The sequence below is a fragment of the Balaenoptera musculus genome, chromosome 20, assembly GCF_009873245.2.
Source record: "Balaenoptera musculus isolate JJ_BM4_2016_0621 chromosome 20, mBalMus1.pri.v3, whole genome shotgun sequence".
Lineage (NCBI taxonomy): Eukaryota > Metazoa > Chordata > Mammalia > Artiodactyla > Balaenopteridae > Balaenoptera > Balaenoptera musculus.
This window is the reverse complement of record NC_045804.1, coordinates 49,844,816-49,870,133: the sequence shown is the minus strand read 5'-3', so window position 1 is coordinate 49,870,133 and position 25,318 is coordinate 49,844,816. Positions and strand designations below refer to the sequence as shown.

The 25,318-nt window shown below is 44.5% G+C and overlaps 1 protein-coding gene across 4 annotated transcripts in view; it reads right to left on the bottom strand.

The window, feature by feature from the left end:
• Positions 1-2,489: 2,489 nt before the first annotated feature.
• Positions 2,490-25,318, bottom strand: part of ZNF232 (zinc finger protein 232) — a 41,810-nt gene continuing 18,981 nt past the window's right edge. Inside the window, exons 3-7 of one of the 4 annotated variants that reach the window (XM_036836257.1) lie at positions 14,442-15,658; positions 7,310-7,733; positions 5,768-6,245; positions 5,368-5,494; positions 2,900-3,703 (exon numbers count right to left, since the gene is read on the bottom strand). In XM_036836257.1, the coding sequence (XP_036692152.1) occupies positions 2,943-3,703; positions 5,368-5,494; positions 5,768-6,187 (1,308 nt within the window). In that variant the 5' untranslated portion in view covers positions 6,188-6,245; positions 7,310-7,733; positions 14,442-15,658 and the 3' untranslated portion in view covers positions 2,900-2,942. Of the gene's footprint in view, positions 3,704-5,367; positions 6,246-6,595; positions 6,997-7,309; positions 7,734-13,044; positions 15,659-25,318 lie in introns of those variants that run through there. The other 3 variants (XR_005017746.1, XM_036836259.1, XM_036836258.1) reach the window with 3 other exon arrangements.

The window sequence follows — 25,318 nt, the reverse complement described above, 5'->3', positions numbered from 1 at the left end:
ACTTTGATCTTGGACTTCCAGCTTCCAGAATCTTAGGAAAATAAATTTCTATTGTTTCAGCCACCCAATCTATTGTACTTTGTTAGGGCAGCCGTCATGAACTCACAGGATCACCACAGCTAGTGAGTCCTGAGCTTTGCGATCTGTACTGGCTGCCTGCCTCCAGAGCCCACCACCGCTGAACTGACCACTGCTGCTGAAAGGGTTCTCTCAACTACAGGCTGCCTGTCAGCTTCCTGAGACGGGGAACAATCTGTTTCTTCCTCTATCTCCTGCTGTGGACAAAAGACCACACTCGTTAGCAGGTACAAGTTCTTTTGTTTATTCAGCTGCACAGCTAGGGGAACTTTCTGCTATCAGTGAATTCCAAAATGCACATGTGAGCAGGGCACTCATACATAGAAACACAAACAGATTATGATTGGACCAGTATGGCACCTTTAACTCCCAGGAGCCCCTCTTGGATACGGAACTAGTTCCTGTAATACAACCAGACTAAGTATACAGAACCTCTGCTGTTGGAATAGCTTCTTTTGCACTAACGAAGTCAAAAGAGATGGCCTCAGGTCAACATTTTGCCTACGAAATATTCTGGTTTCAGCTCTTCTCAGTGACGAATACAGGGTGCTGCAGTCAAAATGATGGCTATTTCTGGAGTGACCACCACCAAGACCAAAGCTCTAATCCATACCCTTGACGTCTTGACCACATCCTGCTGCTTCCCAGATCCTGCTCTGCCTTTCAGGGACCAGGACTCTCCTTCCCCAGTTCAGTCCCTCAGCACCAGGCTGCAGAAGTGGGGAGATGTTCTGTGGGGTGGAGCACTGCTCATGGTCTTCCCAAATTTGTTCTCTCCTTCTCCAGTTTTAATTGGGCAAATTGTCACCCTGCTAGAGGTGTTTTCCAGCCTCCCTGGTAGGTAGATGTGGCTGTGTAGTTGAATCTTCACCAAAGGATTGGGGCACCTTCTGTGACACCTGCTGAAAAGGAAATTGCCTGTCCTTGAGACCATTACGTCACTCCTCCTGGGAGCTGGAATGTGGATACGGTAATGATCCAGCATCAACCATGCAGACAAACACATCCTAATCTAGGGGACAGAGGAGCAAGGTGGGTCCCTGACTTACCTGGTGAAATTAAACTGAGCTGTCCCTTAGACCAGGGCTTGAAAAAAATTTCCTGTAAGGGGCCAGAAGTAAATATTTTAGGCTTTGTGAGCCACAGTCTGTCACTCTTCTTTCCTGCTTTTTACACTTAAAAAAATGTAAAAACCATTCTTAGCTTGTGGGCTTTAAAAAACAGGCCGCAAGATGGATTTGGCCTGTGGGCTGTTTGCTGACCACCTGCTCATGTCTGGACATTTATGTGAGAGAGAAATAAAACTTGTATCTCAGAGTCAGGGAAGGCCTCTCTCAAGAGGTGACACTTAAGTGGAGATCTAGACAAAGTAAAATGTGACTTATGTAACTATCTGGGAGGAGAGCATGGAGTTAGGGAGTGGAGAATGAGGACAGAGGTCCTGAGGTGGAAAGGAGCTTATAACATGGGCCAGTTAGCAAGTAATCACCTCCTCACGCCAAGTCTGCCGTCCCCTGCCGTACTCTGTGAGACTGGAGCTGGACCTGTCGACATCTCCCCTTTGCCAGCTGGCACAGTGTCAGGCTTTGCCAGTGAAGGGCACTGGAGGGACAAAGCAAAGGGGAAGGGGCTTCTCCTTCTGGTAGTTTTCTTTCTTGTCCTTACAGCGCAGCACCCGTCCTCTGGTGTTTGCGGGCACCTCGACCAGTGGCTTCCTGCTCTGAAGCGCCTTGATGAACTTCACCAGCTAGTGTCAATATTTAACAACTAGTTAAAAAAGAAAAGCCCTGATTTGTAGCGTTTCCTGACTTCCACGGCATGAATACTCTCACCATGACCAATTTCAATGCAGGCTGGCGAAAAGAAGTGCAGAACTGGCTGTTGCAAGCCCGTACAGACCAGCTCGCACACACCCCTGGGGCAGCCACACCTGTCCAGTCAGGCCTGAATTTCACCTGTGCAGAGTCTTGGGCTGGGAGTGCGGGGGGTGGGGTGGGTGGGTGGGGGAGGGTTGGCTCTCCTAGGTCTGCTTCTTCCTCTGGTGCTCTCCCTCAGTCCTAGAGGTAGTAGCTGTTCCCCATGCTGCTTTTTTTTTTTTTTTTTTTTTTAACTTTGGGTTTTATTATTTATTTATTTATTTATGGCTGTGTTGGGTCTTCGTTTCTGCGCGAGGGCTCTCTCCAGTTGCGGCAAGCGGGGGCCACTCTTCATCGCGGTGCGCGGGCCTCCCACTATCGCGGCCTCTCTTGTTGTGGAGCACAGGCTCCAGACGCGCAGGCTCAGCAATTGTGGCTCACGGGCCTAGTCGCTCCGTGGCATGTGGGATCCTCCCAGACCAGGGCCCGAACCCGCGTCCCCTGCATCGGCAGGCCGACTCTCAACCACTGCGCCACCAGGGAAGCCCGCCATGCTGCTATTTCTATACTAAGATCTCATTACCTCCTTTAACAGATAATCCCCCTTTACTAGCTAGCACTTCTTTGTATTAAACGTTCCCTGCTCAAAGAACAAGTGTGGTTTCTGTCTCATGCCTGGACACTTGCAGATGTGACCCTGTCCCAAGAGGCAGCTCAGTATGGGGCTGAGGAAGGGCCAGGACCGAAGACCCATTCACAATAATACTAATACAGGATGGTCACTGCCTGCACAGCTGCTCTGTGCCAGGCCCGGAACCCTAATGAAGTCGGCATCTTGGCTGTTACTCGCAGCCAAAGGCATGCTAGTTGATACAGTCATCTCAAACAGAGGGCATGAAGCGATGAGCTGCAGGTGGGACTAGGTAAACATTTTTTCCTAAATCAAGAAAGACACAGGAAAAATCTTAAGGTGCTTATAACTTTTATGGAATATAGTCCTAAAACTGATTAGACAAAAGTACAATTCTGTCTGGAGACTTTCTCACCCACAGTCCATTGGGAAGGCTCTTTTCTGGCATGAACTCTCTGATGTCTGATAAGCTCAGAACTCCATCTGTAGGCCTTCCCACATTCTTTACATAGGAAAGGTTTCTCTCCACTGTGGATTCTCAGATGCTGACTTAGATATGAGCTTTGACTGAAGGCCTTCCCACACTCATTACACTCGTAGGGCTTCTCCCCTGAATGAACCCTCTGATGTTGAACAAGATGAGCACTCCACCTGAAGGACTTCCCACACACATGACATTCATAGGGTTTCTCTCCTGTATGAATTCTCTGATGCTGAATGAGGTTTGAGCTCTGGTTGAAAGTTTTCCCACAGTCACTGCACTTATAGGGTTTCTCTCCAGAATGGATTCTCTGGTGGATTATAAGGTGTGAGTTATAAATGAAGGCTTTACCACATTCACTGCATTCATGGTCTTTCTTCCCTGTGGGAGTTGTCTTAAGGGTGACAACCATCTGCCTGAAGCTTTTCCCCTGAGCGGGGGACTGCTTCAGTCTTTCCCCTTTGAGATTTCTCTGCTGCTGCTCTAAAGGGGCCTCAACTTCAGAGGCAGCTTCAAATGTAGAGGTGCTGGTGGTGAGTTTTTCTCTGAGCACCTGTGATTCCACGTCAGTAATGGGTGGTTCTGGCAACGACCCTTTGTCCTTGGGCTCTGCATCATCTTCTGCAACAACTGATGGAAAATGTAAATATACCTGTTCTGGATGTATGGAGAAATGACACTTGGATTAGGATTTCTGGCATGAAAATAAAAGCTTAAAAAATATTCAATATACACACATGACAAAATTCAGAAGGGAAGTCATTTAAATATGAACACTGGTCATCTGTTGGTGATGGGATTGTGTAGGGGAGAAGGTTTCTCCTTTTTTCTCCCCCCTCCCCCTTATCTGTTTTTTTCTAAATTTTCTTTAATGGAACACTGCAAAAATGTTATTTGAAAAATAAATTTCAAGGCAGGACCTTCTTTTAGGATTTACTCTTAAAAAATATGAGCAAAATAATATTTTCAAGAAACTGGGGAGTGATGTTGTGTGGGAAGGGAAAAATGAGAATCACGGTTGAGGGAAAAGGGATGTTCCTAAACGCACAAAGACCCTGCTCCTCCTGACTCCGTGACCTTCACCTCTTCCCAGTCATTCCCTGCCCCACAAATCTCTAGCCACAGAAAAGGATCCCCAAGCAGCTGGCTCCTTTACTGAAGGGACGACTGCCTTCTTGGTGCTTTCTGCCTTTCCCTTTGAGCTGCTCCTTAAAAAATGAAGAGAAGAGTGCTTTGCGTTTTGGTTTTTAAAACATCTCTAACGCTTTTTGTGTTTTAATTGTAACGCTTTCTGTAGTCTAAAGAGGACAAAAAGCAATTGCTATAAGGTAATGCAAGACTTTAAAAATACATTTTTTTTCAGGTTAAATGCTTGTGGTTAAAGAAATCTGAAACATGCTTGCTGAAAAAAAATGTCAAACAGTAGTTAGCTTTGTACAGAGACTTACAAAACAGAAGTAAAGAAAACAAGGAGAACTCTGCAAGAAAGGCAAGGAAGTGCTGGGAAATATAAACATACTTATGGAGCAGACACTAAGATTAATCTCCATTTCTGGTTTTTCCCATTTTGTTGCTAACAAGAATTTGAATTTTTATATGCTTTTGTCTGGAGGTGGTGGGGTTGTGGTGTAAAACGAAGTTATTAAATAGAGTCTTCTTGATTAGCAACATATTCATGTCACGTTCCCGATGGTTCATGAGGTCATACAGCACTCAGCAAGGACAGTGCGTGGTCCTGAGGCTCTCACTCTAGAGTTTGCCGCAGGAGAGAGGAGAGCATGTTTGTGGGGATGAAGGCAGGCCGGGAAGGAAGTTTCTGTGGTGAATCTGAAGGGCAGAAGTGTAGATGGAAGAGAATATCAAATAGGGCTTTTAGGTGGGGGGTAGGTGGTAGATAAAGGTGATGACAGGCTGTGTCTCACGCGGAGTGTGTTATGGCTTAAAAAGTATGTTTTGGGAGTCATGAGAAAGTTAAAAGAGAAAAGACTTCCAGGCTGGCCTGTAGCCCAGGGCAGTGGAGATGATGAGGCAGGAAGTGAATGAAGTATTTTCTGGTCCTGTTGTAGGGCTCTCTAAAGCCCTAAAGGAGATGCTGGTGAGGCTTTACAGCCAGATATGATTGAAATTTAATCCTTACAGCTACTACATGAGGTAGGTTATCGTTATTCCTAATTTTGTGAGTGATGAAACAGGCTAAGTCTCTCACCTAAGAGGTAAGAATAGTAAGGCCAAGATGAGGAGAGCCAACTTCTGACCACCTACTCTGTGCCCTTTGTCCTCTCTCCTCCTCCTCTCCTTCCCCACAGAATCCTGCTCCTCACCGCTCTCTGGGAAAGGCTGGGTCTCTTTAGGCTGGAGCTGGATGCTTGGTTTCTTCTGGGCAGCTCCCACAGCTTCCTTCTCCTCCCACGGCTCTTCCTGTGCAGGTCCGTGTGCCGGGCCTGGGACCTGGAGGTGATCAGGCACCACTCGGTTTCTGTGGAGCCAAAGCTTCCAAGGAGACTTTAGAGAGCCTCCTCAGAGTCAGCACAGGGGCAGGAAGAGGAGCTAGAGTCCTATTCAGGGCTTGAGGGCAGAAAAAACACACAGAAACACACACTCACTGCTCTACCTGGCCCAAAAGAGTTTTGAACTTGGCAACTCCCCCTACTGCTGCCCCTCTGTCCAGCCTGAAGGTCATTGATCTGGCTCCCACAACAGATCGTATGTTCCCCTTCCCACCTGCAGTCCTGGTTCATCAAGTCCTTTCTCTAAATCCTCCAGCACAGTCACAGCCTCCTCTCCACTCTTAGGGTGATGTCCCCGCACCCAGGACTGGAGCTTCTCCGGTAGGATGGTCAGGAATTGTTCCAGCACCAGTAACTCCAGGATCTGCTCCTTGGTGTGCCTCTCGGGCCTTAGCCACCCACAGCAGAGTACCCTTAGTCGGCTCAGGGCCTCCCGGGGACCAGGAGTCTCCTGGTAGCAGAGCTGCCTGAAGCGTTGGCGGAAGATCTCCTGACTGGGAGAGTGGTTCCCATGTAGCCTGGTCTCATACTCCCAAGACTGTTCCTCTTCCTTTGGCTCCATCATCATAATCTTCTCTTGATCCCGTGTATCCTGAAGGGCCAGAGTTTCAGCTGCTGTTAGTGATCCAGCCATCCTAGCCTGGACTGGCTCTGTAGAAGGCCCATACTAGCAGGAGTCTTTCAAGGGCACCCTGTAACATAAGTAGAAATCATTCTTTTTTTTTTTTTAAATTCATTAACACACACTCAGCATCTACCAAGAGCCAAACCCTGTACTATACCCTTTAATACTTTTTTCTCCATTCCTCTCCAGATTCCTATTCCAGTAAGAGTCATTGCCTTTGAGATATTTACAATCTGGTAGACAGATATGTAAAGAGTTTGCTACACTAGATAATACAACTAGATAAATGCTATAGCAGGAGAAAACAGCAGGAAAAAAAAATGTGTTCCGGGATCCCACTGGAAGAAACAAGTCTTAAGCAAAACCCAAGTTTCCAGAGCTCAGAGCTGAGTAACTTTTCAGTGCAAGGTGACTTGCCTGTTTTCAATTACTGACTCTCAGAGGTACTGAAGAGGCAGCCTCCTCCCAGATGGCCCCTCCACTCTTTCTCAAATTTCTGTAGTGGCCACAACAAAAGAAAAATTTAAATTTCCTATGAGGCAATCTTATTCAAACGCCCAGGATCTGTAGCAGGGTCCTGAGATGCGGCTCCTATGGGCAAGACGTGGTCTCGGGTAAGGTGTCCAGCGTCAGGAGAATCTAAAGGGAAGGAGGTGGGACGCACCCAGAGGCCATTAAAGGCACACAAACAGGGGCGCTGGCCGAGGACAAAGGAAGCGCGGAAGACGAGCGCAGAAGGCTGTTACATCTCGGGGTGATGCTCCGGCGGCGACAGCCCCCAGCTGAACTTCTGCGCACGGCACTGGGCAGGGGACCGCCCGATCGCCTGGGGAGGGGGCTGTCCTCCATACCAGTTACAATTCCCCACCCTTCACTTTAACCCCTGGGATCTCCAGAGAAGAGAAGAGGGGCACCGGGCCAGCCCCCGCCCTCCACAACGCGTGACGCAATCCGTACAACCGGGCGCGGGAACCGTGGGGACCCAGACCCCGTTCCGCGCGGTCTGGCCTCGGTTCCTCACAGGGCTGCCTGAGGGATGTGCTCACTGCAGAAACCGCCGCTGCCTCCCGGGACTGGCCATAGCAGCACGGGCCAAAGAGCGACACCCGGGGCGCCGCCGCTAAGACTCACCTCGCAGGACCCGGAGCTCCCATCTGACCACTTCTGCGCAGCGCGCTTCCAGCCCACCCGCGGGGGCAGCTGTGCGCCTGCGCACCCGCGGTCGTGGCCTCTCCGGTCGCGGAGGGCTCTGGGAATCGCAGTCCTTGGGCAGGGGAGCGGGGCCGGCGTGAGCGGGCCTTTTGGCTTAACGGCTGGAGGGCCTCGCTTTTCTGTTCAGTTGTAGGTCCAGGGGCCGTCCAAGCCGATTTAAACAGCAGGGAAATTCCGGCCTGTGCGTGGCCTCTTTGCAGCATTTCCTCCTCTACGTTCTGTTTTCTAGTTACATCTTCCCAGACCTGATTAGAGGGTCACAGCCGAGGAGGAAGTTACCCCCAGGGAGAAAATATTCCCAACCACCGGCCTATGCGTGTCCGTTAGTAAATAAAATCAATTCCTGCGGAGGAGTAAAAAGAAATGTAAGGTTGCAGTTTACTGGGGTGGGGGGAAAAGGACTTGTTGATAGAGGAAATCACTGTCATCTTCTTTTCCAATAATGAGAGAAACATGCGTCTGATTATGAGTTCTAGGGAAGGTAACCATTATGAGAATGGAAAAGTACAGTAGAACGTCCAAATTAACAAGGGAAAAAAATAGGATGCACTAGAACTTGAGCAAACTAGTAAAAATCAGAAAGAAAATCCAACTGGATCAAAAGAGGAAATCAAAAGCGAAATTACAAACTCTTGAATTCTGCAGGGGGGATCAGGAAAGCCTGAGATAAGAATTTGGACAATTCATTAGCTGTTTAGGGACAGGCAATAAACAGAACACTTCGTGGTAAAATCTATGGGACCTAGCAACAGCCATGCTTGAAAATGTATAACCTTAACTACCTCACTTGTTAATGAAAACAGATATAAAACAATTTAAATCACCTTAAAAAACTTTATTTTTTTTAAAGCTGAATTTTCTTTTTTTTAAAAATTAATTAATTTATTTTTGGCTGTGTTGGGTCTTTGTAGCTACTCCCGGGCTTTCTCTAGTTGCTGTGAGTGGGGGCTACTCTTCGTTGCAGTGCATGGGCTTCTTATTGCGGTGGCTTCTCTTGTTGCAGAGCATGGGCTATAGGTACGCGGGCTTCAGTAGTTGTGTCTCGCGGGCTCTAGAGTGCAGGCTCAGTAGTTGTGGCGCACGGGCTTAGTTGCTCCGCGGCATGTGGGATCTTCCTGGACCAGGGCTCGAACCCATGTCCCCCACATTGGCAGGCGGATTCTTAACCACTGTGCCCCCAGGGAAGTCCCAAGAAACTTTAAAATCATAGTAAAATAAACCCAAAGAAGCAAAGACGAGTGAATCAGTAAAGATAAAAACTAATTAATGGGGACTTCCCTGGTGGCACAGTGGCTAAGACTCCGTGCTCCCAATGCAGGGGGACTAGATCCCACATGCTGCAACTAAGAGTTCGCATGCTGCAACTAAAAATTCCGCGTGCTGCAACTAAAAAAAAAAGATCCCACATGCTGCAAAGAAGATCCTGCGTGCCGCAACTAAGACCCAGCGCAGCCAAGTAAGTAAATAAATAAATACTTTTTTAAAAAAAGGAAAAATTAAAAAGAAGAGATAAATTCAAATGCTAATTTCTTTAAAATGAGCAATAAAACCGATAAACTTGTTTAGAGCCTTATGAAGAAAAAGAAAGATTAACCAGAATGGGAATGAGAAATAGAACATAACCATAGAATCAGAAGAGACGAAAAGAATTACAGACCATTTCATTAGGGTAGGACTTTAGGGTAGGATATTGGAAGACCTAGATGAAATGGATGATCTTCTGGCAAAATATAAATTACCAAAATTGTGTGCACCAGCCAAATGTATATAAAAGAACCCTGACTAGGGGTGGCGGGGGGCGGGTAAGAAGACCCCAAGAAAGTGCTAGAGAGCAATTACATTTAAATGTAACATGAAGCACCACTTTCTGGCAAACAACTGAATTTCAAATGGGAATCATTAAAATACTTAACTAGAGGGAATTCCCTGGAGGTCCAGTGGTTAGAACTCTGGCACTTTCACTTCCGGACCGGGGTTGGATCCCTGGTCAGGGAACTAAGATCCCACAAGCTGTGCGGCACAGCCAAAACAACAACAAAAACACTTAACTAGAAACCAGTCACCAAGTTTAATTTGAAATAAATGGATACTTTGACCAAGCAAGCAAAATTAATTTAACCTGAATTTTTTTCTGCAGTGACTAGTTTATGGTTATATCTGGAACGGAAAGAAAAAAAAGGAAATTACATATACTGTGCTCCTGTGATGACTATAGTTTTCAACAACTGCCACAAAACTAGAAAATTATAAACTCGGACATTCATTCAAACATTTATTGAACAAAAATATATACGTAAGTCTAGGTCTGGGTTGGAGGAGAGGGGATACAAAAATATAGTTCCCTGCTTTCAAAAAGCTAAATGTGTAGGGAGTGTGAAGAAAAAAGGAGAACATGCATAAAAGATTTACAATGTAATAATGGCTTCCGGTAAGCTGTGAGACTGGAGAAACAAAGGACTTTGGTTTGTTCATTCAAACAAGTCATGCTTCAGTGTTTGAATTTTTCTTACAATGAACAATGTAAAAAAAAAAGCGACAAGGCATTTTCCTTTAAAGAATTGAGTGTGTGCCCGTCAGAACCTGTCAGACACGTTGCCTGTGTTTAAAGAAAAAGTTAGTTTAAGCGGTGGGGACTCTGAATGCCGCAGGGGATCAGGAGAGCCTGAGATAAGAGTCAGGACAATGCATTAGCTGTTTAGGGACAGTAATTAGACCAGACCTCAAACTAAACGCCAAGCCAAGAACTTTTACTTTAGGTAACGGGCAGCCACTGGCTACTTTTTTTAAAAAAAGAATTCCTTTATTTTTATTTTTATTTATTTATTTATTTATTTTTGGCTGTGTTGGGTCTTCGTTTCTGTGCAAGGGCTTTCTCTAGTTGCGGCAAGCGGGGGCCCCTCTTCATCGCGGTGCGCGGGCCTCTCACTATCGCGGCCTCTCTTGTTGCGGAGCACAGGCTCCAGACGCGCAGGCTCAGTAGTTGTGGCTCACGGGCCTAGTTGCTCCGCGGCATGTGGGATCTTCCCAGACCAGGGCTCGAACCCGTGTCCCCTGCATTGGCAGGCAGATTCTCAACCACTGCGCCACCAGGGAAGCCCCACTGGCTACTTTTTGAATGTGAGTTTGCATGTTTGTGTGTGAGATAATAAAAGCAGTATTTCAAGAGAATCAAATAGTGGTGTGTATGATGGATTAAAAAGGTGAACAGTTCTGAGGCAAGTAGAACAGCAATGGAAGACCAAGGCTCAGAGAAGCCTAGTTCACTTTCACTCTCAGGATCTCAAGGTGCTGCCAGATCTGATCCAGAGATTCTTTATGCTAAGAGGAAAGAAAGCACATGGGGGTACAGTCTCCTTGATCACACATCTAAAAAATGGTCATGGATACCCTTCAGAGGTAATGAGGAAAAATCATTTTACCCAAGATTCTAATAAAACTCCAGAGACAGAGAAACCAGTCCTTCCAAACTCGTTCCCAGCTGTTCAAGGCCCTCTTCATCACAGGCTTAACTCATGCCCAACCATACAAAACATGGCCATAGTGTCACATGACTGACCAGAATTTTAGGTCTTCTAATCTCATAAACTTCAGAGGTAGGGAGAAAGTTCCTCCAAATCTTTATTTCATGAGAGATTCAGAAGCTGAAAGGAGAAATTATTTGTACTCTAGCTGCAGCCAAAGGACATCAACATATTTACCTGCTCTATTTTCAACATCCTCAGCTGCTACATTCAAACCCATCCTGCTTCAGGGAAGAAATGGTTTGGAGGAAAGGAGCCAGCTAAAGAGGAGATCTGGTGACCAATGTCACTGGTGTGCTTGGTAAAGACAGATTTGACAGTGTGTTGGGAGAGGGATCTCAATGGGTTGAGGAAGAGAGTTAAGAATTGGAGACAATGTGGGAATCCCCTGGTGGTCCAGTGGTTAGGACTCCGTGCTTTCACTGCCGAGGACCCGGTTTTGATCCCTGGTTGGGGAACTAAGATCCTGCAAAAACTGGCTACAAAGGGAGATGATATAGGGAAAAAATGGGTTGGGGTTGAATTTTGTTTGGTTTTTAGGATGCAAGATACTTGAACATATTTGTACACATCTGGGAAGGGGCAGTGGAGAAGGGAGGTGAAGATACAGGAAGGAGATGGGATAATGGGATGGAGTGAGGTCCCAGAGGGAGTGGGATAGGAAGCACAGACAGAAAGATGACCCCCTAGATATGAGAAAAGGCAGTTCTATTAAGAAGGGAGCAAAGTTGGGTACAGTATATGAGAGATGTGTGAGGGAAAGGAATGGAAGAAAAAAGTTGAAAATGTTTCTGTGCAAAGGTCTCTACTTTCTTTGTGAAGAGATTGCGTGCTAAGAAGGGTGGTGGGTGGGTGGTTAGATGTGCAAAGAGAGGGGGAGGTGTTAAGTGGTATTACAGATAATGGGAGAGAGTGCCGACTAGAGATTGCATTAGTGTTGAGTGCTCAAAGGCATAAGTCTCCCTAGGTTTGTGATTTTCTTCCTCAACCCAGGTGCAGGCTCAGGAAAGGACAATTAGGACTGTCCATGGTAGTTTTGTTTTGGCTAGGTACACGTGACTGAAGAATGAGGCAAAAAGGATATTGGTAAAAGAGTGGCTGAAGTGTTGGACAGAGGTATCTAATAGGAAAGGGTAAAAACCAGGGAGGGACAATGGATAGAAAGGTCACTGGACTGGAGACCTGATGAGTTATAAGAACACAAAGATTAAACCATACAACAGTGCCTTGACTCCTTTGAAATAGTTCAGATGGTCGAAAGAGCCTTTCCAACTCACTACAATTTGCCTTTTATGATATGGCCTGTAATTTGCTCCCTTCCCTCTTTCTTCCTTCCCTTCCCTTTCCTTTCTTCCTTTCCTTCTTTCTTTCTCTCTTTCTTTCTCTCTCTCTCCCTCCCCCTTCCTTCCTTCCTTTCTTTCTTTGATATCTTTGTCTGGTTTTGGTATCAGGGTTTTGTTAACTCTGCTCTAAACGTTTGATAGAATTCGCCTGTGAAGCCATCTGGTCCTGGACTTTTGTTTCTTGCTTTCTATCATGTGAAAAAGTTGAGACCTCCTTATTTTCTCTGATTATTACTGTCTCAAAACCAGTTAAGCCACCTACAGGAATTAAAGTTCACTATCATATTTGTAGGATACTTATTGATTTGACCTCTTAATACTTTCAGCTTAACGCTAGCCTCTCCAAGAAAAATCTTAATTCAACTCTATAGTGCTATAGTAACTTTTCTCAGATTCACTGCTAACTTTATTATTCCAAGATACAGCATCCTACAGAAGGACAAATACTGCATGATTCCACTTATACGAAGTACCTAAAATAGTCAAAGTCACAGAAGCAAAGCGTAGAAAGGTGGTTGCCAGGGTTTGGGGGGAGGGAGAAATAGGGAGTTGCTATTCGGCAGGTGCAGTTTCAGTTATGGAAGATGAGTAAGTTCTAGGGGTCTGCTGTACAACACTGTGCCTATAGTTAAAAGACTGTATCATACACTTAAAAATTTGTTGAGGGTAAATCTCATGTTGAGTGTTCTTACCACAAAAAAAAAAAAAGAAAAAAAAAGATACAGCATCCTTGAACATTTGTATAAATCCCCCCCACCCCCGCTTTCCCCAATCCTTACCATTTACTTACACTAAGCCAAGCCCCTTCTGACTTCAAGTAGGATCAGGAAATGCAGAATCATGTAATTTTCCAGAAGACTTTAGCCTGGGAGAATATGTTGTCTCCTTTCCTTCAAAATGCCTTAGATAATCACCGCCCATAGGAACTACTGATAAAAACATCTATCATTTGTTGTATACTATGTGCCTAGAACTTTGCTAAGTGCTTAACAAAATTGTCTCATTTAATCTTCAAGATAGCCCAAGGGAGGTATCGTTATCTTGATTTTACATATGAGAAAACCAAGGCTCAGAAACAAAAAAAAATTGCCTAAGATTACATAGATTAAAGTGACAGAACCTGGATTTCAGTATGTCAGACTCCAAAGTGCCATTATACTTTTAAATCCTACAGAAGAGATTTCATCACAACTTCTACCCTTATATGAAAGAAGGTAACTGTCCTATGATTTACTAGTCACTTCCTTTTCCTAATTAAACTAGCTGCTTCTGTATCTGATTTTACTAGGAATGGAAGAAACAAGCTCAAACTCCCTAATCTACTCATATTGACATTTATTCTAATGAGAAAACATCAGGACCATTTTCAGACTTTTGGATTAGACTCTGTCCCAGGAAGAACCATTCATTCTAGAGTTCAGGATATCACACCTATCTTATATTCCCTTGGTACATTTCATATTATGGATAAAAAGATGGGAAAAGTTATTAGATTCCTGATGCTGCTGAAGAGGACACACGAGGACACAATTTTGTGATGATGTAGGTGCTTTACAAGCAAGTTCTTCCATTTGCAAGATTCCCCTGTGGTGTGGAACCTCTGATGATAAAGTAAGGAGTGAAAATGTAATTAAAGGCTTACCCCATCAAGGTCTTTGTGGAAAGTGTTTAGGAAGGACAAATCTGCACACAGCCTGAGGCTGAACACTCTAAACTGAATCAGATGAAAATCGCTCTTAAGAAGCTTAGAATTTTCCAAGTATTATAGTTACAATGGCTAAAGGTAGACACAACAGTATTTAAAAACAAATATATATATATATAGACATTTTATCATTACTGTCTTCCTAGGGTTCTGTGTGGTGTCTCTGATGCTAAGACCTGAGCTCTGACTGAAAGTTTCTCCATACTCATTACATTCATGAACTTTCTCTCTGGTGTGAATTTTCTGATGCCTAACAAGGTCTGAGCTCCACCTGAAGGCTTTTCCACATTCATTACATTCATAGGGCTTTTCTCCACTATGAATCCTGTGATGTCGAATAAGGTCTGCGCTCTGATTAAAAGTCTTGCAACATTCATTGCATTCATAGGGTTTCTTTCCACTGTGAATTCTTTGATGCTGAATAAGTTGAGAGCTCCCCCTAAAGGCTTTCCCACATTCACTGCATTTATAAGGCCTCTCACCAGTATGGATTCTCTGATGTTCTATAAGGACTGAGTTCCTGCTGAAGGCCTTTCCACATCCACTGCATTCAAAAGGTTTTTCTCCAGTGTGAATTGTTTGATATCTAATAAGATCTGAGCTGCCTAGGAAGGTTTTTCCACATTCATTACATTCATAAGATTTCTTTTCCTTGTGAATTGTCTGCTGTCCGTTAAGTTCTGAATCTGAACTGAAGGCTTTCTCATATTCAAGTTTTTCTCCAATATGAAGTCTCTGATGTTTAAGAGAAACTGTGCACCCACTGAAGGCTTTCCCACATTCAGGGCATTTGTAGGGTTTCTCTCCACTATGCTGAATAAGAAGGGAACTCTGCCTGAGGGCTATTCCACATTCGCTGCATTCATAGGGTTTCTCCCCAGTATGAATTCTCTGGTGGTTAACAAGATGGGAGCTCTGACTGAATGCTTTCCCACAGTCATTACGTTCATAGGGTTTCTCTCCACTGTGAATGCTGTGATGGATAATAAGATCTGAGCTTTGACTGAAGGCCTTCCCACATTCATTACATACATATGGCTTCCCTCCACTATGAATTCTCTGGTGCAGGATAAGGTTTGAGCTTCCCCTGAAAGCTCTTCCACACTGATTACATTCATATGGATTCTCCTTGGTATGAATTCGCGGATGTCGCATGAGATTGGAGCTCAGCTAAAGTCTTTGCCACAGTCACCACAAACATAAGGTTTCCTTCCCGTGTGAATTCTCTGACGTATAAACAAGTTAGAGCTCCTGCTGAAGACCTTTCCGCATTTGTTGCACTTATAGATTCTCTTTATGGTATGGATTTTCTGATGCTGAGTAAGTCCTGACTTCTATTTGAAGCTCTGGCCACATGCCTTGCACCTATAGGTTCTTTCCTCTGTTGAAACTCTCTGATGTGTAACGGTTGGGGTCAGATCACAAATTCTCACTTTCTTATTAACGTCAAGCTTTCCCTCTCCTATAAGGGTTTTCTTAAGGGTAATGCTCACTTGGCTGAACCCCTTTTCCTCAAAAGAAGAGTGTAGCAGTCCAGCCTCTGCTGAGTTTACCTGTTGCCTCTCCAAGCTGTTCTCACTTTCACTGGGTCCTAAAAATTTAGATCCATGGGGTATTTGTACAGGGTGTCCTGATCCTGTTTCTTCAGAAATTTCCTGCTTTAGCTTCCATTCCTCCTTCTCAGTTTTCTTTTCATTATCTGAAACATAAGTTAAAAGTATAAATGCTGTGATGGATAATCAGATCTGAGCTTTGATTTAAGGCCTTTCCCACATTCGTTACATATATATGGCTTCCCTCCACTATGCTAGGAGAAAAGAAATTCTTAGAAGGGGAAACAAATGTTCAAAGTAAAACATTTCTATGATTGGGTTGAGCTTCTAGATTCTCAAAAATGGTGTTATAATCTGGGAAAGAGAAAGGCTTCTAAACCTAACTTTGGTCTCTATGGTCTGTAAAAGCAGTTCCCAAACTCGGCGGATCGTCAGAAACACACGGGAGAGCTACTGAATCAGACTTTGAGTCCACATCATTCTCTCGGCAAACGGTCTTTTTCCTTTAGTACCTTAGCTCCTGGATCTTAAAATTTCCTTTATGCAAAAGACCAGCCCTGTATTAACTAGATTTCTTTAGTTCCACTTCCAAAATCTTAGAAAAGAGAATCAGTTGTCCCAGTTTAGGTCAAGTGTTGACTTTGACTGTAATCGGTGGTGGTAGGGGCTAGGGGGTATCACACGGGATAAACTTCGTTGCTGGGAGCCCACCTCTGGAGGTGAGAAGGGCAGTCAGGTGGATCATGGTGAGCAGCCTTGATACTTCAAGAGTTGTTTATGACATATTTTTGCCTGAGAGGTGAGACCCTTAGTTACAGTTTCATCTTCTTGGCCATTTAGTGGATATACCCAATAAATAGGGAGAAGAATGGCAAGTAGTTTTATCTCAGCTGTCAACCATGAAGGACTGAAAAGTAATTGCCTCAAAGCACCACTTTAAATGCAGAGGCTGCCTCTGGGCCCAGTAAGAACACAGCACTGTGCCTGATTACACAAGTCTGTGGGGAAGTATAGAGAGTAGTGGAGGTAAAGGAAGGATGGGTGGGCTTGCTGTCCCTTCAAAGGAGCAAAGTAAAGATGCCAATAGAACTTGGAAGAGATTACTCTTTAATAATAAACCAGCAAGTATCAACATATAATGGCTGAAATTATCCACATGTAGAAATAACTCAAAGAGGTAAGGAAATCCTGGAATTCCTAAGTCCAATCACAGTTACCAGGACCTGGTTTCAGAGGAGCACTGGATGGAGTATGATTATAATAATCAAGACAGGGGAACTTAATCAATTGTTTTAAACCCGATATGAAGAAACAGTAGGTTTCTACATCTAGAAAAGATGGACTCAGAGAGCAAAAATGTGCCTGTGCCTCCAGCACTGGTTCAGGGGAGGGTGCTCACTCCAGCTCATGGGGGTATTCTCTGTGGATACAGAGAGGGCAGACACCTGCCCTCCTCCCAAGAGCACGTAGATATACGAAGTGATCAGAGCAGGATGACATCTGCATTAATATTACCTGACAACGCCCTTGCTTTGCTTCCATGCCCACTAAGCAAACTTTTCTTTTTTTTTTTGGCTGCCTTGGTCTTTGTTTCTGCACGCGGGCTTTTTCTCTAGTTGCCGCGAGCATGGGCTACTCTTCGTTGTGGCGTGTGGGCCTCTCATTGGGTGGCTTCTCTTGTTTGCTGAGCACGGGTTCTAGGCATGTGGGCTTCAGCAGCTGTGGCGTGTGGGCTCAGTAGTTGTGGTTCGCGGGCTCTAGAGGCACAGGCTCAGTAGTTGTGGTGCATGGGCCTTAGTTGCTCCATGGCATGTGGGATCTTCCTGGACCAGGGCTTGAACCCGCGTCCCCTGCTTGGCAGGTGGACTCCCAACCACTGCGCCACCAGGGAAGCCCTAAGCAAACTTCTGATTAGAATTTACCTTCCTCTATAGGTTTTCCTAGATAGAAAATGTGTTGACAGCCCGCCTCACTTTCTGATCAGGCAGTTGTATTTTCCCGTTTTTATACCACTCTCTTGTGGTTTGGGTAAGTCTGTTCCTGGCCTGAATAATTCTGGATAGGTACACTGACAAGTAAATTCTGGACCTGGAAAGTGTAGGACCAGACCCTGAAATCTGGTGATCAGAGCGTAAGGCCCAGCTAAAGAGCCAGCTGGACTTCCTGGACAAAATCTATACCTCACAACCAAATGAAATGGTGAAAATTTTCTCTTGGAAACCAGATTATTTCTAAATTTACAATTCTGAAACTGGCATGTTTTTCTAATATTCTTGTCTCTGGTAATGCCCTGCCCCAAGTTCCTAATCTTACATTATTCTGAATAATTTTTTCCCTACTGTGCTGCATTAAATGGTGTCCCCCTAAAATTCATGTCTACCTGGCACCTATGGACGTGACCTTATTTGGAAAATAGGGTCTTTGCAGATGTAATCAAGTTAAGATGATGTCATTACAGTGGGCCCTGAATCCAATATGACTGGTGTCATTATAAGAAGAGGGAAATTTGGACAGAGAACCAGAAGTAAGACAACCATATGAAGATGGAGTCAGATATTGGAATTATGCTGCCACAACCAAGGAACCCCTAGGGCTACCAGAAGTTGGAAGAGGCATGAAAGGATCCTTCCCTAGAGGCTTCAGAGGGAGCATGGCCCAGCCAACAGTTTGATTTTGGACTTGTAGCCTCCATAACAGTGAGGGAATAAATTTCTGTTGTTTAAAGCCACTCAGTTTGTGGTAATTAGGAAACTTAATACGCTTACTATGAAGTCCAGTTAATTTTTCAGAAAAAATGTCATTCTTTTCCATTCCTGTAATTTCCCCCTGGCACCACTCATGGCTTTCCGGATTTCAGAAGATACCATAAAGACTGAGCATAGTCATTAAGAACATGGGCTCTGGACATAGGCTGCCTTGTCTGCCTCTTACCATTTATTTGCGGTGTTTTGTTGTGACCTTCAGTTACTTAACCTTTCTGTGCCTCTGTTTCCTCATCTGTCAAATGTGGACAGTAATAGCATTTAAAAAGCGGTTTTGTGAGGATTAAATACATGTAAAGTGCTTAAAATGACACCTGGCAGAGTTAGCGCTCAATAAATAATGGATAGTTTAAATTTTGTTACTTGGTTAATGATCTTGACACCAAGATTTTCCCGCTTCAGTTCAGACTGGACAATGCTATTAGCTATGCATCACTTTCGTCATGTTCATCACTGTTCAGAAACCTTTAATTCTGTGTATTACTGTACCAAATCTAACTTACTTTAGTTGAGTGCAGGAATAACTGCAAGGCATCAGGATGTCGCATTTTATTTGCTAGAGGCATTTTTTGGGGGTGGGGGGGGAGAGGGACGAGCACTGGCGCAGTGAGCCTGACTTTTTAGATAATAGTTCAAAACGGAACAGAGACAGTTCTGTATCCCAGAGGGATTCAGAGGTCTGTGATGCTTGTTCCAAATCCAAGAAGCCACCACCCTGACCCTCATCCAACCCAGAAGAAACTTCGTTTTGCGAAGGTCACAAGGTCCCCATAAATAACTCTTGGAGTCACTTTAGAAGCTCCTTACCCAGCATGACCTGGTCCCCTTCACTCTCCTGCACTCGGTTCTCTCGGAGACCGCTTTGTGCGTGGACTGGCAGCGCACCGGGCCTGGCCGCATCCCGTACGGGCTCTGCTCCCGTAGATAACAGCCCTGGAGGCGCTGAGCCAGGAAGGGCCATCCTGCCTACCCGGGCTGGGTGGGCCGCCCGGAGGACCTCAAAGCTGCGGGCTGGGGCTGCGAGCGGGAGACCACGGGATGGGACCGTGACTGACTGGGGCCCTGGCGGCTGGGCCAGACTGGCGGAGCCAGAGACCTGGGCCCAGGAGCCCAGCGCCGCACACACCGCCACTGCGGGGCCTCGCCGCCGGGCCACCCTCAGTGTCCCCATCACTTAGTGCTACCTCCGCCGCTTCGGCCATTGTGTTCCCCCCAGCAACTTGTCACGGGTGGAGTCGCGGCCAGCCAGGGGACGCTCGGGGCCAGGCCAGCCCGCCCCTCGCCCCGCCCCCCCCCCCCCAGGGCGCCAGAACCGGATGGCCACCAAGTCCAGTCCTCCGGTCTTCCTAGACAAGCCCGGGGGGGGGGGGGGAGGGGCGCCGCACTTCCGCCCACGTGAGCTGTAGTCTCCTCCCCAGTCGCTGAGCTTGCAAAGATGCGGACTGCGTCTTTGTCTAGGGTGGGCTCCGTCTAGTGGGGCGACTAGAAAATTAAAATTACTGTGTTGTGGTGGCTGTGGCCAGTGGGAACAGAGTGGAAGCGCTCAACTCGACTGGGTGTGTGTCAGGGAAGGCGACTGGGGGGGTAATGAGGCGAACGTGAAGGAGTTGGGAGACACAGTACTTAAGTGCCTAAGAAAATGGGCTTTGGAGTCAGGCAGTCCTGGGTTTGAATCCCAGTTTCTTCACGTACTAGTTTCGGGTCTCTGGGCAAATTACGTTGCCTTCTTGACCTTAATTTCCTGTTTAGAAAACGGGGATAACAGTAGTACCCACCAATTAAGACTGAGCCAAAGAATGCAAGAGGAAATAAGAATGCAAGAGGAAACTTACTTGGTGGTAAGTCCTTGTCACAGTACCCAACACATGGGAAGTACTAAAAAATGGAGCTAGGTAAGGAAGGAGAGAGCCCTTCTAGCAGAGGGAACAGCTCGTGGAAAGGCAAGAGGGTAGTGCCTAGGTCTTTGGGGAACTGCAGATAGTTCAGGGGTAAATGTTGGGTTTAGAAAGGTGAGCACTTTGCAGAAAGGTCCCCACTGCAGTGTCATGCCTCTCCTTTGTGCCACTTACAATGGTTGTAATTTAACTTAAGATTCTAATTAATCTCTCCTCTGCTATTATAAATAAGCTCCAGGACAGAGACTGTTGTCTGTTTTTCCTCTTCATACCCCTCAGTGCTTGTGGTATATTAGAAGCTCAATAAATATTTATCGAAGGAGTGGGTGAATGGGGCCAGATCAGAACACATGTGTCCCCGCTAAGGACTGGACTTCAGGCTCAGGTTAGTGGGAAACCACTGCAGAAGTCTGGAGAGGGTGGCACTATCAGATTTATTCTAAAGAACGATCATTCAGGCTGCTCTGTACAGAAATGGAAGCAGGGAGGCTGTGGTAAAAACACGAGATGAAGATGGTGGCTTCTGTAAGTAAGGGCATCAAAAATTAAGAAAAGTGGACTAAATTGGCAGATTACTGGGTAACATTCCCTTCCTCTACTATATTCACACACTCTGTCCCCAGGTTGTAGCAGTCTTGTTTCCTATGAAATATTTACATGGAGCAAACGCTTAACCCACATTCCAGTCACCCCTGTTCCTCAAAGAGATTTGACGCTCTCTCAGCTTTGATCCTGAGTTTAGTTCTTTAGCTTTTTAAGGTCTCATGAAGGTAAATTTTCATCCTTCAGGCTCTTTTCTGAAAGTTCCAGTGTAGGCTACTCCCTAACAGGTAGATCTTATTCTGTAGCACTCAGCTTTACAAATTGGACAGGAAGTTTAATACTTAAGTCTGGTTATGTCATACCAATCAGAAGTATGATTAGTGGTTATACATGAATTTGAATAACAAAAAATAAAAGAATTATTCTTTAATAAATGCAGTTTGGCAAACAAAAGCTTTTGAAACACAGGGCACAAGGGACTAAAAAAGAGGGCTTTGGTGTTTAAAAGTTGGAAACCACTGCATTAAATTACCTTCAAGTCCATTTTCAATATCCTGCTTATCCTAAAAAACATCACTCTCACTGTACAGCACTATAAATACAGGTAAAGGAGACGGGGAAAGGCTTTGCAGAATAAATTCCTAATTCTTTTATAAAAATAGAATGCAAATATGTTCTGGTTAGCTAAAGGTTTTGAATAGTTAGAATCTGGGATAACTCAAAAAATTTAAGTATCTTTAATTTTTAATCCAAGTGTATCACTGAGGATAGCTATTTTGAATTCCTTTTGCATCTCAAATATATTTAAAGATATTCTGATATAAAAAGATTATTCAGTTTATGTGAAGTTGCTAAAGAGCTTAAACCTTTGAGGCAGGTGATGGGGGCAGGCAGGCTCCTGGACCCCTTGTGCCACACATCATCCACAGGCAGGCAGCCAGCTTTCTTTCTTTCTTTTTTTTTTGGCTGCACCGCACGGCCTGCGGAGATCTTAGTTCCCCACCCAGGAATTGAACCTGGTCCCAGGGCAGTGAAAGCACCGAGTCTTAACCACTGGACCGCCAGGGAATTCCCCAGCAGCCAGCTTTCAGGGATGGTGTGGATAGGCTTCTCCACTTCAAGACATCCCACTACTGTTCAGGATGCCCCTCTGGGGAAGCCATAGGCCCCAGTGCTTTGAACTTTAAGGGGTCATATTCTTTTTTTTCAAATAAATTTATTATTTATTCATTTATTTTAGGCTGCATTGGGTCTTTGATGCTGCGCGCGGGCTTTCTCTAGTTGTGGCGAGCAGGGGTTACTCTTCATTGTGGTACGCGGGCTTCTCATTGCGGTGGCTTCTCTTGTTGCGAAGCACAGGCTCCAGGCGCACAGGCTTCAGTAGTTGTGGCACGTGGGCTCAGTGATTGTGGCTCTTGGGCTCTAGAGCGCAGGTTCAGTAGTTGTGGCGCACAGGCTTAGTTGCTCCATGGCATGTGGGATCTTCCCGGACCAGGACTCGAACCTGTGTCCCCTGCATTGGCAGGCGGATTCTTAACCACTGTGCCACCAGGGAAGTCCCAGGGGGTCATATTCTTTACACCAGCCATGGGACACCACTGTATCTTACACATTATATATTTTGCTTGTAAATACTTCATCTTCTGTTTTAAAATAATTGAAGCTCTAGATGCCCTTCTATGTGTCAACAGTAATTTCAGTTTTCTCATTTAAACCTCACAATTACACCATGAGGTAGATCATTTTATCACCATTTTATTAAGAAAATAAGGATCAGAAGGGCTACATAATTTGTTCCAGGTCCTGAAGCCACTATGTCATACTGGGATTCAAACCCACGTCTGTGCTCCCTCTACTACACCACGTTGCTTCTCCTGAAACAGTTCATCAAACTACAGTTTTCTATCAGACTCTGGGTTCCCCTTGGGATGCACTGCCACCACCCACATCACACTGAAGTGCTTGCTTAAGTGGCCCCAGGTGACGTGTTCTAAATATCCAAGGGCAGGGTTTCTCAACCATGGCACTATTGACACTTAGGGCCAGATAATTCTTTGCTGGGGAGGACCTATATATTGTAAGATATTTAGCAACATTCCTGGTCTTTAGATGCCAATATTTTCTTCTCAGTTGTGACAACCAAAATGTCTCTGGACATTGCCAAATGTCCTCTCGGAGGCAAAATCACCCCCCCTGAGAACCACTGATCACCTCTGTGCATCTCACAAGCCACTCCCACTGAGGAAAGATATGAGGTTGAAATTCTTGCCTTACACTGTCCCATTCAGTAACTTTCTTATCTGCTGATTTGTGTAAGTTCATATACAATCTACCAGTAGCTCAGGGTACAAGAAATATTTGACGATTGAGTTTGATTGCACAGATATGCAATGCACAGATATAAATGCAGGGCCTAATTACCAATATCAGTTATCAGATTAAAGATGACTGATCTCTTTTTTTTTTTTACATTTTCACAAGCTTTTTATTGTTTTAATTTATTTTTTATTTTATTTTTTTTAGTTCTTGATTTTTTTTAACATCTTTATTGGAGTATAATTGCTTTACAATGGTGTGTTTCTGCTTTATAACAAAGTGAATCAGCTATAAATATAGATATATCCCCATATCTCCTCCCTCTTGCATCTCCCTCCCACCCTCCCTACCCCACCCCTCTAGGTGGTCACAGAGCACCAAGCTGATCTCCCTGTGCTATGCGGCTGCTTCCCACTAGCTATCTATTTTACATTTGGTAGTGTATATATGTCCATGCCACTCTCTCACTTTGTCCCAGCTTACCCTTCCCCCTCCCTGTATCCTCAAGTCCATTCTCTATGTCTGCATCTTTATTCCTGTCCTGCCCCTAGATTCTTCAGAACCATTTTTTTAGATTCCATATATATGTGTTAGCATACGGTATTTGTTTTTTCTTTCTGACTGACTTCACTCTGTATGACAGTCTCTAGGTCTATCCACCTCACTACAAATAACTCAATTTCGTTTCTTTTTATGGCTGAGTAATATTCCATTGTATATATGTGACACATCTTCTTTATCCATTCATCTGTTGATGGACACTTAGGTTGCTTCCATGTCCTGGCGATTGTAAATAGAACTGCAGTGAACATTGTGGTATGTGACTCTTTTTGAATTATGGTTTTCTCAGGGTATATGCCCAGTAGTGGGATTGCTGGGTCATATGGTAGTTCTATTTTTAGTTTTTTAAGGAACCTCCATACTGTTCTCCATAGTGGCTGTATCAATTTACATTCCCACCAACAGTGCAAGAGGGTTCCCTTTTCTCCACACCCTCTCCAGCATTTACTTTTTGTAGATTTTTTTATGATGGCCATTCTGACTGGTGTGAGATGATATCTCATTGTAGTTTTGATTTGCATTTCTCTAATGATTAATGATGTTGAGCATCCTTTCATGTGTTTGTTGGCAATCTGTATATCTTCTTTGGAGAAATGTCTATTTAGGTCTTCTGCCCATTTTTAGATTGGGTTTGTTTTTTTTGATATTGAGCTGCATGAGCTGCTTGTATATTTTGGAGATTAATCCTTTGTCAGTTGCTTCATTTGCAAATATTTTCTCCCATTCTGAGGGTTGTCTTTTCATCTTGTTTATGGTTTCCTTTGCTGTGCAAAAGCTTTTAAGTTTCATTAGGTCCCATTTGTTTATTTTTGTTTTTATTTCCATTTCTCTAGGAGCTGGGTCAAAAAGGATCTTGCTGTGATTTATGTCATGGAGTGTTCTGCCTATGTTTTCCTCTAAGAGTTTTAGTGTCTGGCCTTACATTTAGGTCTTTAATCCATTTTGATTTTATTTTTGTGTATGGTGTTAGGGAGTGTTCTAATCTCATTCTTTTACATGTAGCTGTCCAGTTTTCCCAGCACCACTTATTGAAGAGGCTGTCTTTTCTCCATTGTATATTCTTGCCTCCTTTATCAAAGATAAGGTGACCATATGTGGTGAGTTTATCTCTGGGCTTTCCATCCTGTTCCATTGATCTATATTTCTGTTTTTGTGCCAGTACCATACTGTCTTGATTTGTAGTATAGTCTGAAGTCAGGGAGCCTGATTCCTCCAGCTCCGTTTTTTCTTTCTCAAGATTGCTTTGGCTAGTCAGGGCCTTTTGTGTTTCCATACAAATTGTGAAATTTTTTGTTCTGGTTCTGTGAAAAATGCCATTGGTAGTTTGATAGGGATTGCACTGAATCTGTAGATTGCTTTGGGTAGTATAGTGATTTTCACAATGTTGATTCTTCCAATCCAAGAACATGGTATATCTCTCCATCTATTTGTATCATCTTTAATTTCTTTCATCAGTGTCTTATGGTTTTCTGCATACAGGTCTTTTGTCTCCTTAGGTAGGTTTATTCCTAGGTATTTTATTCCTTTTGTTGCAATGGTAAATGTGAGTGTTTCCTTAATTTCTCTTTCAGATTTTTCATCATTAGTGTATAGGAATGCAAGAGATTTCTGTGCATTAATTTTGTATCCTGCAACTTTACCAAATTCATTGATTACCTCTAGTAGTTTTCTGGTAGCATCTTTAAGATTCTCTATGTATAGTATCATGTCAACTGCAAACAGTGACAGT